Consider the following 17,311-nt stretch of genomic DNA (forward strand, 5'->3'; position numbering starts at 1 on the left):
TGTTAACACAAGAATGAGCAAAGAGGGGCAGCTGTAGACAATAATTTTTCAGTTCATTTTATTATTATTAATTATTAATTTATTATATTATTAGTATTAAATAAAAAAATAAATATTACAAACCCATTTTACAAGATCCCCGAGCCCATTTACAATTTGAAGCCCAACAGTGACCTAGAACCGGCCCAGACCAGATGGAAACCCTAAACCAATTTAGGGTTTCAACTAGGGTTTTCAAACCCTAGCTCCCAGCCGCCGCTTCCAGAAGGCTCAAGCTGCCTCTCCAGCTTCCAGACGCTGCTGCCGACGCCTCCACTGCCAGATGGTTCAACCAGTCGCTGCCGACGCTGCTTTTGCCAAGCCACCTCACCGCCGTAGATTCCAGAACACCAGATGGCAGCCCAAATCGAGCTCCATGGTGAGTCACCAGCATAGCTATGGTGACTCACCTAGACATCCCTCTCGGGACCGGTCCAAACAGAACCTCGTGGTGGCTATAAAAGCCACCATACCTGCGAAAGAAAAGAAGAAGAGACAGCCACAGAGAGACAGAGAACAAAAAATAGAAAACAGAAAAAAAAAACGAAAGGAAGAGATAATCACAGCAAGCCAATAACCAGAAAGAAGAGGAAAAGGAGCATCTTACCATCGTAGAAGCCTTTGAATCGTCTGGAACCACCGGAATCATTGTAAAACCGAATGTAAAACCTTCGATTTATTTTAGATCTAGAACGATCTAGAGCATTTTATGACAAACGGAGGCCATATTCGGCCTTAGAAGGTCGAGATCTATGCTCTAGAGTAATTTAGGAATTCCGGTCACCGTGAGCGGTGGCCGGCGGTGGCAATCGGCGCCAGAAACGGAGGCCGATTTTCTCTTCCGGCGAGAGAAAACGAGAGCTTCTCTCTCTAAAGAGAGAGAAGCAAAACCAGAGAAGTGAGAAAGATGGCCCTTAGGGCCGGCTTAAATGGGTATAAATACCCTCATCAAAACGACGCCGTTTTGATGAGGGTATCTGTGTAATTTCCATCATGGGTAAACCATTTCCGCAGTCACTATAGTTTGTAATCTTTACGATTTAGTCACTGAAAGTAGTTTTTGATTATTTTAATTTGGTCTTCTAATTTTATTTTATTTTAATTTAGTCCTTATCAGAATATATATATATATATATTTAGGTAAATATCAAATTTAGTCCCTCATGGTTTATTAATTATTATTTTAATACCGATTTTATATTTTTTAATTTATTTTAATTTATTATCCGAATTTTATATAGTTTTATTTTAGTCACTAAATTAATAAAATAAGAAAATAACATGTTTAAACCCTATAATTTTGATTAATTATGAATTAGGTTTTTAATTTTAATTTTACTATAATTTAGTCACTAATTTTAAATGTTTTCATTTATTTTACTGCTTTTAAATATATCATTCTAATGGTATTTTTATTGTTTTAATTGTTTATATATTTAAATATTTTTATTATTATTATATAGTCATAAATATATATGATAAATAATAATTTATATTTTTTTAAAATAAATTATTTTAATATTTTTCAATATCGAAGAAAAGGACAGTCTTAATATAACTGGATGTCCTATTCTGGTATTTTAAAATTAAATATTATTAAAAATTATTATTTAATTTTATTTAAAATCAATTTTATTAATATCAAAGAAAAGAGCTGTCTTAAGGCACCTAGAAGTTCTTTTCTAATATTTTTAAATAAATAAATAAATATTATTTATATAATTTTGAAATAATAGGATTATAAATTAAATATATTTTTGAATTTTTAATTTTAATACTAGAGACAATTTATAATTAAAAAGTACCAATTTTGGGCGTTGTAGGGGTGCTAATCCTTCCCTAAACGTAACCGACCACGAATCCCTTTTTATTATTAAAAAGAACGAATTTTTGGTTAAAACGCAGATCAGTTTATCTTTTAATTGATGTTTTCTTAAAAACTCTTTTAAAAGATATTTTTTAGGTATTCGACCTACCTGACCCAAAAGGCCGATGGTGACTCCTAAATTATTTCCAAAACCATTTATTCACATCAATTTCACCGCCAAATAAATATTTCGTGCCCGGACTAAAACCGGTTACGACACATGGGTAGTGCATCGATGCACATGTTAAAGAATGCATCGATGCACTACCCATGCATCGATGCACTTCAAGGGGAAATTGAAATAGACATTTCTTTTGGTATAAGAAATGATAGATTAAAGTATATCAATGGGATACTGATATGTATCAATGTATGATTATGTAGATATCGAACATGAACAAGTTCCAGAACGATTATCGAATTAAGATTCGATCGAAAGAGAAGAAATCATAAAAGTGGATTGGAATTTAGTGAGGCCAAGGTGAGTGCATCTTATTTGTATAAGATTATATGGAAATTGGACTTGTGATAAGTCTATTTCCTATAGTAATAGCTCATTAAGTCTTGATTATAAGTATGTTAATAATATGAAGTGTATGTATGTTTGATTATATGAATTGATATGTTTTGTATGTGCTATGTGGTTTATGTAAAAACACTATTAAGTGTTAATGAGAGAATATAAAATAAGTTATGAAATTATAGGAATATAGAAGATAAGTCAAGAGATGTATGGAAATGGAAATAGATGTTTATGAAGAGTCATAGGAGAACAAATATAAGTCATATGATAATGAAATATAAGACTATGTGAATACATGGTTATGAGATAAAATATGTAATAATAGGGAAAATATGATGAAAGTGAGTTCATGAGAAGTGATAGGAACTAGGTAAACATGGGTAACAGTACATGCATAATGGAAACATGAGTTGGACAAGTACATAGTGGTATGATCCATTATGAGAATTAATATAATAGAGCTTTTTGATTTAATGAGAGTTAAGGGAACTAAATAAGATTGAATTATAGAATGAAATGGGAATAATATATCAATTAGGAAACTTGAATATAAAGGGATGATAAGAATATGTAAGATAAGTTATATGCTAAATATCTATGGAGCTATATGAAAAGATTAGAATGAATATATGAAATTGAATTAAGTAAAATATATTAAATTAATACATAAATAAAAATACTATTAAATGATATATGTTTAGAAATACAACATAATTTATATAATCTAAGGGAATACAAAGAAATTGAGTATAAGGTAGATGATATGATATAAATAATTATATACATATATATGATATATGTTATCAAGTAATATGAAAGGACTCTGAAAATTTATATAAGCTATGTGAAAGTATTCTAGGTGTTTATATGTGTTATATGAAGTATATATGATCATATGTGAACAAGATATGATATGTATGTTTACATGAATACCTGAGAAATGATCTAAGCTATATGACATGATATATGTGATTATATACACTTTGGATATATGTTATATGACATGGATCTATGTGACTACGTGAGAAAGTATATAAGCTATGTGACATGTAAATGTGAATCATATGAAAATGTTCTACGCGTAAGTGAACTATATGTATATATGAATATGTGAAATGACATAAATGACAATGCCCATGTTATGTGTCTTGAGAGCTAGACGTATAGTTGGCATGCCAAGAGTCGAGGGTCTACGCGATCTTTCGGGACATATATGTATTCCTTGGAACATGTGTGATGCCTTTTGAGACACATACTTGATCATTTGTATATGTATATGATTCTTAAGGAATTTTCTACGCGGTCCTTAGGGACATTTTATATGGCACTTCGGTGCAATTCTACGTGGCACTTCGGTGCATTTATACGAGCTATTGTGACATCATTAGTGCACAACCTCTATAGACTCACATATCCATAGTTCTCACATGTGTACATGGGCTAATAAAGAAATAACAACAAACATATAGTACATGTGACTTGTATGCTTTTGTGCTATGAATGATATTATATGATTTATATGATGATATGTGCATTGTATGATTAAATGAGTCAAATGTTGGTTAAAAGGCTAGGTATAAGAGGATATGTATTAAGTGATATAAACGATAATAATATTGATAACGAAATAAGGCTAATGATGGAAATGATGGGTGATGAGTATATGTTCTTACATGTAATGATATATTGCATAGATGTTATAGGGATTTGTTACATGAATAAGGGTATGAGTGATAGCAGTAATTGGTCATGCATGATTACAAGCTATAGTTTATATTATATGCTTATTTGCCTCACTAAGTCATAGACTTAGCGTGTGATTATTTCACACGTAGGTTACAGAAGTGAGAAGAGTAAAGAGCAAAGTGGAGCAAGACAGGTCAGTTACTTCTTACCGAAGATCATATCAGAAAAGATGTCTTGAATTAGATGTATTCTGTACATTGAAAATAGTTGGCATGTAATTAATGTTTTGAATTGTATATACTTTGATCGGTTTTGCAAAAACATTTAATCTCTGAATAGTTCTGGAAATCTTTTGAATAAGTTACAAGTATAAAAGTTTTACTCACTATTTTATACAAGTAAATGTTTTGAAAAGTCAATGTGACACCTCTGACTCGGATCCGGGTCGGGTATGGGTTAGGGGTGTTACAGTGGTTGTCAAGTTTAAGACTTTGTGATGAAATGAATCCTTCAGCTATGAAAAATAAAGGCAAATAGATTTAAAGTTGTTAAATTTCAAGGAATAAAGGAAATAATGCCTAGTGTTTGAGTCAATAAGGAGTATCGCTGAAAATGGACTAAGGGGGTTAAGAAAAACTTGTTATAGTCAACTTTACACAAGCACTCAGAAATTTTATTTTTAGATCGATATTTCTGCACTACATCTGCTGCTGATGAGGAAACATCTTCTCATGCTTTGAGTGGCTATCGGTTTACCCAGGTGACCATGCAAGAGGCTGGTTTTTCTGGGGTACCTCGTTTCGCACACGGAGAATTTAGTTTAAATTGGGTAGAAACGTTATCGCAGATGTTCGCCGTTGAACATTTTTCTTACTTTGCAGTTCTACTTTGGAATATATGGAATGGACGGAATACACTAGTCTATGAGGATAAACTTCAACCTCCGTGGCTTATTGTTTTAAATGTACAGTGCTCCAGAATGCGTTTGAATCGGCCAAGAATTCCATTGTTCGCGGAGCAACACGCACAACTATCAGAGTTTCACTACGACAGGCGCCGACCAGTGTTGCCCAATAGAAGTGGCATCCGCCTGACCGTGGAGTTGTTAAAGTTAATGTTGACGGGACTTTCGATCCACATCGACGAATGAAGACAGTGGGTATAATAGTTCGTGATGTTGCTGGGTTACCCTGGGGGGTATGGCGGTCTCAGCGCCATCTTGTAGGGAAGCTGGGATTGCCGAAGTACATGCAATTGTGGCTGGTTTGCGTTTTACTATCGAGAACCAATGTACGAATGTGGTATTTGAGTCTGATTCTGCTATGTGGTAAACAAGATCCGAGATAGACCACCTAAAGTTTCCACTACAGAATTTCAGTTATAGGAAGCCCAGAATTTGTTTGACTACAATGCATCATTTGTAATTCAATTCGTACGACGCGAGTGCAATCAGGTAGCACATATTTTGGCTACCTGGGCACTAAGGTCGGGTAGTTCTTTGTTCATCGACTCAGTTTATCCCGAGATTATTACATCTGATGTATCTTGTTACATGGTTTCCCAATAATAGAATTTGAGCACTCTTTTTCCCTTATTAAGACTAAAAGGGTTTTTAATGAGACTCACATTCTCTCTAAAAAAAATAATGTTAGCGATTAAGTAGTTAGCTTTGAATCATCAATGGAAAGAAAATAATTTAATCAAACATACATGACCATGTATGTAGTTTAGCTTTAAAAGAAATAAAATCCAATAAACAAACAAAACTAAAAAAAACTTGACCAATAAATTGAATGAGAAATGTGTCTAATGGGATGGAAATGTACTTAGGTTTCCATCAATTCCTCCCTTTCCCGTGCGTGTTCTGCCTGTTGACGCATAAATATCTAATCTTTCTTTCAATTTCAACACCACCAGCAACGTGGATTTCGGTGCGAGAAACAACTGCGAAGTTAAATAGAAAAAGAAAGTTAAAGAAGACGAGGGAATATAGAGAGAGAAAGGGGAAGATTTTGTTGTAATTTTTAATAGAAATTAAACATATCTACGATCAGAAGCGGCTTCTTTTTCTCCTCTTCTTCAACCTCTGTGTTGCTTCAAATTTCTCCATTGCTAGCACGCTTAAAAGTTTCTATTTTTTCTCTTCTTTTCGCTTTCACTTGGGATTCATTTTATCTTTTAGGTTCGATTATTTGATCGGGTAAAACATGCGAGGGGAGACTGCCCATATTTTCAGATTAAAAAATTGTAAGAAAACAGGATACGTTGATCAATCTTTTTTTTCTTCTTCTGTTTTTGATTGTAAATCTGATATATATCTCAAAAAGCTTCGGACTATTTCTGGGCTTCGTTTGATTTTCGAGGGAATGGGTTGTTTTCCTTGTTTCGATTCTAAGGAAGCAGAGAAGCTAAATCCTGTCAATGAAACTGTTGATCGAAAGCAAGGCCACCCAACTGTTTCCTCCAATATTTCCAAATTATCTTCAGGTTACCGTTGATTTTTTTTTCTTTTATTTTGGAATATATATATTACTTGATCATTTGATCTGATCTGGGTCTTTTTGAATCATTAGTTTCTTTCTTAACTTTGATGATGATGATATTGCTTACTTTTTTATGTACTATTCTCAGTGTACTATTATTCTTTGTTTGATTTACCTTTATAGAACTTTTAAAGATATAAATTTTGGGTTTTTCTTGTGGTATTCCCCACCCGAAGTAGGATCTTAAGATGATTTTGATTACAAGGTGATATGTTCGATAGTTGATTAGGTTGAAAATTTGTAATTAGTTCAAAATCCACTGATAGAATTAGACGTCTTTTAATTTATAGTAATTAAATAACTGAAACTCAAATTACATATTGAATATGATAAGCAAATTCCATCATCTGAAAATCTTAGCTTGATGGGAGCTTATTATTGCATAATTAAACTTTTTTTGGGTCTTGAATCACCGAGCTTTGTGAATTTCGATTGTATTCTCTTTTCTTGTTAGATTCTTTTGTTTGCATTAAAATGGTAATCAGATTTCTCATGGTATCTATTTTTATGGAGTTGACAGGAGGAGACAGGCTTAGAGCAAGAAGTAATGGAGGGTCCAAAAGGGAAATACTAAGTCCCAAAGATGGGCCTGGTGTCCCAATTGCTGCTCAGATTTTTACCTTTTGCGACCTTGCAGCCGCAACAAAGAATTTTAGGCTGGAGTCCTTTTTAGGGGAAGGTGGATTTGGACATGTTTATAAAGGGTGGCTTGAGAGTACTGATCAGGTAATCTTATTATAGTTGTTTTATCACTTCTAGGCCTTTGCTCGATTTGCTCATACATTGTCATGTTCTTAAAATTCAACCATTCAGGTTATACAGATATTTAAAGCTGCAGACTGAGTGTTTGGATAGAAAATACTCTGTTTTTTCCTAGATTCTAACATTTATTTACATAGCAAATGATGCATTAAAATTGGTAATTACACCATTAATATATTTCATAATAGTACCGGTGACTTCATTAGGATTTCAAGTCCTCTAAATTTCTTAATATGTATTTTGATCTTGCTCCTAGTGAAACGGCTATATACAGTTGAATCTTAAGAGTATATCTATTGAAAAGTTCAGTCATTGAACTTGGATGCATCTCATTTATGTGATAAGTTTCAACTGATAATCTTTTGTCCATTGAAGATGATCTAATTAATGTTCGATTATATCTGTATCTTTTGCTGTGATTCTTGCTACTTGACGTACTTGATACTCTGCCAAATATATCTAATGTTGCAATTTGGACAATGAAGTTTATGCCTCTGAAAAAAATATTCCTTTTCGACAAATTGGTTATACATTTCTATAAGATGTGTGAAAGAGGACCTCTACATTTTCTTCTGAATTTACACAAACTAAGGGTTCTCGTAATTGGGATAACAAGATCAGTCTTGTATAGCGCGAGGAGCTCATGTCATTATGTCTCTCTTCTGTATAACTTTTGACTGTGCAGGTAGTTGCAGTCAAACAGTTGGATAGAAACGGTCTCCAGGGTAACAGGGAATTTCTGGTTGAAGTTCTCATGCTCAGCCTTCTGCAACATCCTAATCTTGTTAACCTGATTGGTTATTGTGCTGATGGAGGTCAACGGCTTCTTGTTTATGAATTCATGCCCTTGGGATCATTGGAAGATCACCTTCACGGTAATGTTTGGTGCACATTAGTGCTCCAATGATATAGTTCTTTCTCGTATTACTTCATTATATCTAGAACAACTTGTCCTTCCGCATATGGATCTTTATAAAGTTATATTCAACTCGACAATTTTATCACTTTGAGCTCAATGTAGGAATGCCAATGTTAGGTTAAGGATCTTATTCATTTTTTTATATACAAATATTCTCTGAGTTCGTCATAATTTTAATGGATTCATTACTATAGTGAAGTGATTATTAGTATTAATCGAAAGGATGGATACCGACTCGCAATGCGGGTACAATATGGCATAGGCACGATGACACTGGAATGTTTAGAAAATTAGGACATTGATATGGCAAGACACACAATATATATTTTATATAATAGAATAAAATATAATTGGATACTTTTCAATCAAATGTCAACATGCAAATGCAATTAGTGTTCCAATTTCACAAAATCAAATTTGAGTTTAAAAACTTGAACCTAAATAAATTCATTAGGATCAAATAGCTCAAACTCAAAGTCTTAAAAATACCTTAAATTATCATGTTATGAATTGTTCAATAATAAAACCCCTCTCGTACTTGTCTCATTGTTTGACCATCTTTACCTTCTTTCTCTAGCATTCTCTCTCCTGTAACATATTTACAATGATACTTTGTGTTCTACTCCCAACCTTTCTGGTATTTAACTGTCCATTATTGTTTCTCTTTCAGTTTTCTTCGTTTTTTTATGGATTTCGAGCATTTGAGTTCCTTAGGATTTAACATTTTGTTTGGTTGACTCCCTATTTAAGGGGGAAAATGCAAATTGCATGTCTTGTCATTTTGGGGCATGTTCAGGTGTGTCCAGTCATTCTTTGTCACATCGGAGCGTGCACTTGTGAAAACAAAGATTATGGATGGTGTAACTTTAACTGGACATGATGCTGAATGACTTGTTAACCTAGTTTATATAAGTTGTAATTCCACTTTATTTTTTTATTCAGTTTTAATAGGTTTTGAAGTCTAGTCCTACATTTTCCAAGAGTTCCAACTTCTTATCTTCTTTTTAGCCTTAGTTTCGTTGATTTGCTACTATTTCTCCCTAAACAACGCTAAATATGCTTAAAACCCTTGTTGTGTCATATCATATATATTGTCCTAGCAGCCTTACACATATTAATTCAATATTTTAGGCCTGCTTTGCATTATTCGCTCTTTCATTTCGTGTCTCTTAATGATGAAATAAAGTCAAATTAAAATTTTTCTTATTGTCTGATAACATAATATTCTTTTTTTTTTATAGGAATAGGAGACCTCATTAAAAACCTCCCTCTTAGTGGTCCTTAACCCTATGGTAAGAACCAGCTAGTGGAAGGAGGAAAAGAGTGTCTCAATTTTATTGATTTCAAACGGAGTACATAAGACTTAACAGAACTCCTAAGAGTTACATAAAACTTAACAAACACCAAAAAAAACCTACTGCTAGACACTCAAACCCAGGGGAACACAGATAATCATCACCCAATTCCCTCCTTAGCTATTTTGTTAGCCTCGCAGTTACAGCTCCTAGGAATCCACCTCACAATAATATTATGCAAAGATACAACAGACATTAAGTCCTTAACAAACTGACTTAGGAATGTAGGAACTGTGGCTTGATCAAGAATCCAATCCACTACTTGCTTGTTGTCACTTTCCACAATCAATCTCCCCTTCGAAACCCAAACCGAGGCGACAAAGACTTCAATGCCTTTCTTGATAGCTTTCAATTCTGCTAGAATGATAGGATTAGGACCAACATTCTGTGAAAAGGAAATAAGCTCAGATCGATTCCAATCTCGCATGAAACCCCCAATACCAACACTCATCCCGGTTCTACTAACTGCTCCATCCACATTCATCTTATAAAAATCAATAGGAGGAGGAGTCCAACATACCTTAGGCGTATTCAACTCCTTAAAAACCGAAAGATCATCAGCCAGTGAAGGATCACCAATCAAACAATCCACCTGAGTAGAGAAATTCGAAAACTTTGCTAGGAACCATTTTGCTAATCTGAATCGAACAGTGAAGAACAACGTGAACCTGTCTAGTTTAACTTTTTCAAAAATTATTTCATTTCTGATTTTCCAAATCGACCATAAGACTTCCCCTGGAATTAACTTCCACATAGTTGAATAAGGCCTCAAATCAGACCAAGAGCTTAGAAGGGATTGTGGATCACCTGGTAAAACTGACAAAATACCCCAAAAGGCAATTACTCTGTTCCATAAGTCCCACGAAACCTGGCAAGCAATAAAAAGATGCTGAACAGATTCTTCACATGAATTGCATAGAGGGCATAGAAAATCATCCCCAATTGGAACCCCCTTTTCTTCAATTCCACTTTCACTGTAACTTTTTTATGAGATACTTGCCAAAGGAAAGCCTCGATCCTAGGAGGGACTAAACCCAACCACACACATTTATTCCACTGAAAAGAAACATCTTTATAAGCTGAAAGAGACTTCCTGCACTCCTTAACCGAAAACAGCCCCTCACCTGCATTGCCCCAAAGTAAACAATCCTCCACTGAATCAATTAATTTAATGTCTTTAAGTAAATCCAGAAGCTCTACCAACTGATCTCCTTCCCAATTGCAAAGATTCCTTCTAGTCTTTATATTCCACTCCCAACCATTCGAATCAAAACTACCAAAATCTGCAACATTACCCATTTTGTTTGAAGATAGCGCATAAATCCTAGGGAAAAGGACTTTCAAAGGTAAATCCCTGACCATACATCATTCCAAAAGGAAATCGAAATGCCATTCCCTACTTGTAACTTAGCTTGGGATCTAAGGCAACCTCCAATAGAATCATCTTTGGTGAAGTTATTCACAATTCCCCTCCAAATCCAAGAGTCCTTGGGAGAGTGGACCTTGGAAATATCCATAGAATGGCTGCTAACATTGTGTTTGGTACAAACGAATCTCTTCCATATCGAATGCTTCTCATTAGCAAACTTCCAAACCCACTTTCCCAACAAAGCTCATTTAGTAAGATTCAAATCAGCAACTCCCAAACCTCCACCACTTATCGGAATACAAATCTTGTTCCAACCTACCCAATGCAACTTCTTCTTTTCACTCTTTCTAAACTAAGTCTGGACTAAACTGGTGGATTTTCATTGTGGTTTTCCAAACCCTATTTTCACTTCGGAATCTTACCGGTTATAATATTGAACTAAGCCGAATTATAAACCCGAAGCTTAGCTGAGTTGGCATCCAAAAGTCTTAAGGATTTGAATCCCAGCATCTGTAGTTCCTTCTCTTATTTGTAGGTTATGGCCCCCCTTTTAGCATAAATATATAAGTCTAATTAATCTCGGAACTGATACTGAACTATGAATCACATCGTTCTCATAATGGATCTGTTTTGTGGTTCTCTAGCAAGCCGTCTTATGCTTTTAGTAGTCGGGAGGCTTCAGAATGTTCGACTTTAGCCCTTTACTACCAATAACATACAGATGATAGTCACACCTCATTGTTGGATAAACTCAGATTTTTAGTTAACACAAATGGATATACACAGGTTTTACCGTCTCATGCCCTCGGCCATATTTTGCATGTGTTCTACAGGTGTCAGTTATCTGATTTTGGGCTTGCGAAGCTTGGTCCGACAGGAGATAAATCACATGTTTCAACCAGAGTTATGGGCACATATGGCTATTGTGCTCCCGAGTATGCTATGACGGGTCAATTGACAGTAAAATCTGATGTTTATAGTTTTGGCGTTGTCTTCGTAGAGCTAATTACTGGACGGAAAGCTATTGATAGCGCACGGCCCCATGGAGAACAAAACCTTGTTACATGGGTAATGCATTTGAAGTGCTTTTGTAGTTTGGGTTGGCCTGTGTAGCAAGCCATGGCTGAGACTATGTAATAGTTTATATTTTTTTAATTAATGTGCAGGCACGTTCATTGTTCAACGACCGTTGCAAATTTTCAAAATTGGCAGATCCAAGATTGCAAGGACGATATCCAATGCGAGGTCTTTACCAAGCTCTAGCTGTGGCCTCTATGTGCACTCAGGAGGAGGCTGCCACACGTCCTCTACGATCCTAATGCAGCAGGGTATGGCTACCGAGGTTCTGGAGACAAGGATGATAAAAGACACAGAGATGACAGAGGAGGAAGGGTATCAAAGAACGATGAAGGAGTATCATCTGGCCGTAGGTGGGATTTGGAAGGGTTCGAGAAGGAGGACTCCCCCAGAGAAACTGCCAGGATGTTGAATAGGGATTTAGAACGGGAAAGAGCTGTGGCTGAGGCCAAGATGTGGGGAGAGAATTTGAGAGAAAAAAGGCAACAAAATGGTCATGGTAGTTTCGATGGGACTAATGGCTAGTATACTGTTCCCGGATAAACTTTGTAGTCTCCTTTTAGCACCGTTTATCCACCTTTTCCGACTCGACGAGGTGAAGAAACATTTCTTTCTTGTGCATGGTTCATCCAAAAAGCTTGGCATGCTTTCCTTTCCTTTCCTTTCAATGAAGCATAGAAAAAGATGATGACGATGATGATGGAAAGAACAATGAACAAATGGAGTGTACATTATCATGAACCAGAAGAGCATGAGAATGAATTAGAAAAACACAGCTTTTTTCATAAAATTTTGGGAGTTAATATTGTCCTCCTTGCTCTGGACTTGTACGGAACTTTTCCATGGTATTTTATATGTTGTATTCATCTTCGGTACACAGAGACATTTTTACCAACTAATTGAGGCCATTTCAACAAATTTTGTGTTTAACTATGTTCATTCAGCAGTCTTTTCTGGGTAATTTAAATGTGGGATTCACTCATATTTGATGGTTTTTTTCTCATAGAGGTTAAAATTTTATGGGATTTTATATAACTTGAATAATGAAAGATGAAAAAAATGATTGGAGAAGTAATAAATTTACACTTGAATTACTACCCAACCTTTTGATATATAAATTTTGTTTTAGTGTATATTCGTTGTGGTTTAAATGTATATAAGATTTGTTTTTGTTTTCCTTCAGTTCTAAGGTTTTTCCTTCATTAATCTGGATCGACTTGGATCGCACACTTGGTTTTAATAGATGAGTCTCTTAGTAGAGATTTTCTGTATACACAAAGACTCGAACATGAAACTTTAGTTAAGCGATATCAAATTGCTTATCACTTGAACTAATCTCTGTTGGTAATGTATATAAAATTTTTTAATTGATTTAATTTTACACAATAAAATAATATATCAAATTATGATGAATATAATTATTTGTATATGCTATAAATATATAATTATACACAACCAGAATTTATATGTCAAAAATATACACTAGATCAAAATTATATATAATTTATTTAGAAAACTTTAGAAGTATGATTTTTTAATAGTACAAGAGATTATAAGGTAACATATGTTCAAAAAAAAAATATTAATCATTAATGATATGTACATACCCAAATGATATAGTTGCTCGAATTTCATTATTTAAAAAAACCAATTCCTCCTTTTTACTATTGAGGTTACATGATGAATTCAAATATGATATGAGTTAATTACCTCATATGTCCGCAAACTATAACTTCTATTTTAAATTGATCTTTAAACTTTTGAATATTCTAATTTTATTCCCAAATCATGAATCACATTTTAAATTAGTCTTTAAACTTCTGAACATTCTAATTTCATCCCTAAACTATTATGACCATCTTCTACATTAGTCCCCAAACATTAAATATTCCAATTTCATCCCAAATTCATCCAAATATGTAATTAGTTTCAACCATAATTTCAAACATATAATAATATAACTTGGCCTAACAATTTTATTAACAAGGGATGTGATTAGTATATATGTATAGTTTGGGATGAAATTGGAATGTTCAAAAAGTTCAGGGACCAATTTAGAATGAAGGTCATAGTTTGGGGATGAAATTGAAATATTCAAAAGTTTTTGGACTAATTTAAAATGATAGTAATAAATTAGAGATAAAATTAAAATATTTAAAAATTTAGGGACTAATTTAAAATAAATGTCATGCTTTGAAGGTATTTGATGCAATTAATTCATACAATATAGTCATATTGATAGTGTTGCACAATGTTTTAACTAATGGTGGGTATTTTGCTTACGTCAAGCAAATAAGTTATTGAGTAGTTTGAATGTGAGAGGGAAAATGCAGAATCTCTTTTGGAACTCGTTTCTTTTATTCATTTTTATTAATTTGGGACGAAAACAAGAATAAGATGGTAAATATTTAAAGATATTTTTAATCATTTTGACATTGAATATTAATATCTTTAATATTCTTAGTGTTTGAATTTAAAATAGAGAAATGGAGCTGCTAAAATATCTGTCATATCCAACTGGAAGAAGAAGGATGCATGTTTCCTTTCTCCTCTCTTCCAGCAGTGTCTTGTTGATAATTAATGAACGAAAAGATTACAACCACACAGTTCGTTAGCTTTGCCCTGTCAGAGCTGGAAAGCAATTTAATACGATCCCGATCAGTGTGAAAACCCACCAGTAGTTCCAATTCATTCATCTTTCCTCGTCAACACGATACTCTACAAATGGAAAATAAATGCCCAGAACAATTCATGGTTTGCATTTCAAAACAATAACTACAAAGATTATTTCAACATGGAAACTGAAAAACACAGCACGTCTCTATTATATATTCATATATGTAGTCATCTTCTTCAAAATAAAGGGTACAGTGTTCGATGATCAGTGTGTGTTTATTTCAAACTGGACATTCATTCGAATCTGCAGCCACTGGTTCTTTATCAGCATGTTGAATGTCTAAAGCTACGGGATGAACTTCAGAGGCGCTTAATGTGCCGAGGACGACGATGCTTTTCGTTTGCTCTGGAAGCTTCTTCTGATCCTTGACAGTTGCCCTTTCGCTGTGTTTGTAGATTGCGTATAGAATCATCTGGAGCATCCCCAGTATGAAGCCTAGTACGTTAGGGAGCTGTCGATTTTCACAATGGCAAACAATAAAATTAGTGGCCTCAAGTGAAGGGTGTGTCCCTTGACAGTGTCCTACATGGAGAAGGAAATTGACTTACAGCTACGCAAAGGTCTTTAATGAATAGTCCGTAGGAGAACCACATGACTGCACTCAGTGTGAGGAAGAATGATAAGTTGAAAGGCATGAACTCAACGCTCTTTGTTCGAACAACTCTTGCCTGCAGCAACAATGGAAAATAAAAATCATATTAAATTAATTAATCCGCAATTAAGAAGAAAAAAAGGAAAATGGATACTCACCATGATATTCAAGGGTGCTGCAAAGACTGATACAGAGATGGCAACACAAATCCAGCCAAGAACCGGGACACGAATCGAACTCTCGAGCAGAAAGTGTGTGAGGATGAGAATAAAGGAGAAGATCACCACGTTCATTGCTACAAAAAGTTTCATGGCAGACTTCTGCAAATTTTCACACGTACAAGAACTGATGTATGATTTTATGTTAAGATTACGAACTTAAGGAAATTATATACATATAATATTTACTCACCCTGCTATCCTTTGAAGCATAAGCTAAGTACATAGATATGTAAACCGTCTCCACAACGCATCCGAATGAGTTGATGGTGATGAGGAGGAAAGCACCCTTTTTAATCAACGCATAGTACAGCCACAGCATGCAACTGAACAATGCCACCTGGTACGGCAGCGACTGGAAACTTTCCGTCGATTTTTTCTTGAAAATCCGGTAGAATGTTGGTCTGCCATCATACAGAAAAAAGGGTTACTTTCATCATTATTGTTATGATTGGTTTTGAGACATGAAGAAGGTGAAGATCTATGCTTACAGTGGTGCCAGAAATACAAGGACTGAGATGAAGTTACCTGCCATCATTTAGGTGGATCATCGTTAAATTATTGAAAGCAAAATATAACATTTAATGTATAATTTTTCATTTTTGTTAAAAAAAAAACAACGTATAACTAATCATTAAATTAATGCAATTATTAGGTACAAATTGGAGCCAATTCTGATACAGACATTTTGTCTAAGCCGAAAATAGTGAAACAAAAAAATAACATGTTCTGCATTATTTTCTTTTGCAACTTAACCAAAGTTGTAACTGAAACTAAACTACGTAGAGGTGGTTCAGAAATATTCTTTTTAGAGTGAACATATATAATTAATAATACAAAATTTTTATATGTGAGATGAGCACAAATAAAATCATTTCAGAGTGAATACAACTAATAAAATAAACAACTAAGTAAAGGAAATTCAATTTTTTAGGTGGGCACGTTCCTAGCCTAAAAAGCTATGTGCATCCGTCATTGGATGAAAGACGAAAATAATGAAAAATAGAGAACTAAATGAGAAGAAAATAATGAAAAAAATTTAAGGTGGTATATACGGTTGTGGTGTCGTGAGTGATTTTTTAAGACTACATTTACATTACTTGGGATACAAGGAAAATGACTAAAAAGGAAAATATTAAAACCTATCTAGTGTGAATGTCAAATACGAGTATATATTTTGAGATTTTTAAAGTTTGTCTTATATTCATGAGGAGAACACTCGCCTTAAATATAAATGTTTCATGAAAAATAAAGAATCTGATTAGTTCAAGAAGAGAAGGATAAAAAGAGCATATTAGCATTACCTAAGACACCAAAAACGACTGCCAATGTATGGTGGTCTCCCATTAAGGCCATATCTCCCTTATTTAACAAAAGAAAATTGCAGAGAGGGAAGGGGAAGGTACCCTATAGCTCTCTTTTGTGGCACACTCTCTTATGGAATGCCAAAAGGAGAGGGGGGTTTTATACGAAAGAAAAGTGGGGAAGGTGGTGGTAAATGGTGATGTGAGCACATAATTGTGTGCGAGCATTTAACTCCTTTTCTTGCATCACAAATTGACAAGTGCAGATGCTGTAGGTTCGGTCGCATAAAATCAACCTCATATCTTTTCTTTTCTTTTTACATTTTAGCAACGTGTACACTTTTCCGACCTGATTGGCATCCACATTATCACTCTAACTA

General features: G+C 34.3%; 1 protein-coding gene and 1 pseudogene across 1 annotated transcript; one reads left to right on the forward strand and one right to left on the reverse strand.

The window, feature by feature from the left end:
- Positions 1 to 5,946: 5,946 nt before the first annotated feature.
- On the forward strand, positions 5,947 to 13,019 carry LOC120129082 (annotated as a pseudogene).
- A 1,789-nt stretch (positions 13,020 to 14,808) lies between these two features.
- On the reverse strand, positions 14,809 to 17,069 carry LOC120129191 (bidirectional sugar transporter SWEET15-like). The gene is made up of 6 exons (XM_039146766.1): positions 16,932 to 17,069; positions 16,119 to 16,155; positions 15,821 to 16,031; positions 15,568 to 15,729; positions 15,366 to 15,485; positions 14,809 to 15,268 (listed from the first exon to the last, which is right to left on the reverse strand). Exons 1-6 carry the CDS (start codon positions 16,981 to 16,983, stop codon positions 15,038 to 15,040), a joined length of 813 nt encoding a protein of 270 aa, XP_039002697.1. The 5' UTR covers positions 16,984 to 17,069; the 3' UTR covers positions 14,809 to 15,037.
- Between the last annotated feature and the right edge of the window lie 242 nt (positions 17,070 to 17,311).

The sequence above is a fragment of the Hibiscus syriacus genome, unplaced genomic scaffold (assembly GCF_006381635.1).
Source record: "Hibiscus syriacus cultivar Baekdansim isolate YM2019G1 unplaced genomic scaffold, ASM638163v2 tig00110483_pilon, whole genome shotgun sequence".
In the NCBI taxonomy this organism is placed as follows: Eukaryota; Viridiplantae; Streptophyta; class Magnoliopsida; order Malvales; family Malvaceae; genus Hibiscus; species Hibiscus syriacus.

Bases quoted from the DNA above. Each gene is read 5' to 3' on its own strand.
- LOC120129191 (XM_039146766.1), bottom strand. From the start codon at position 16,983: ATGGCCTTAATGGGAGACCACCATACATTGGCAGTCGTTTTTGGTGTC. The intron at 15,486-15,567 runs GTGAGTATCCAT...TTGTTGCTGCAG, and splicing joins CAGCACCCTTGAATATCATG to GCAAGAGTTGTTCGAACAAA. The intron at 15,269-15,365 runs GTAAGTCAATTT...GAAAATCGACAG, and splicing joins TTAAAGACCTTTGCGTAGCT to CTCCCTAACGTACTAGGCTT.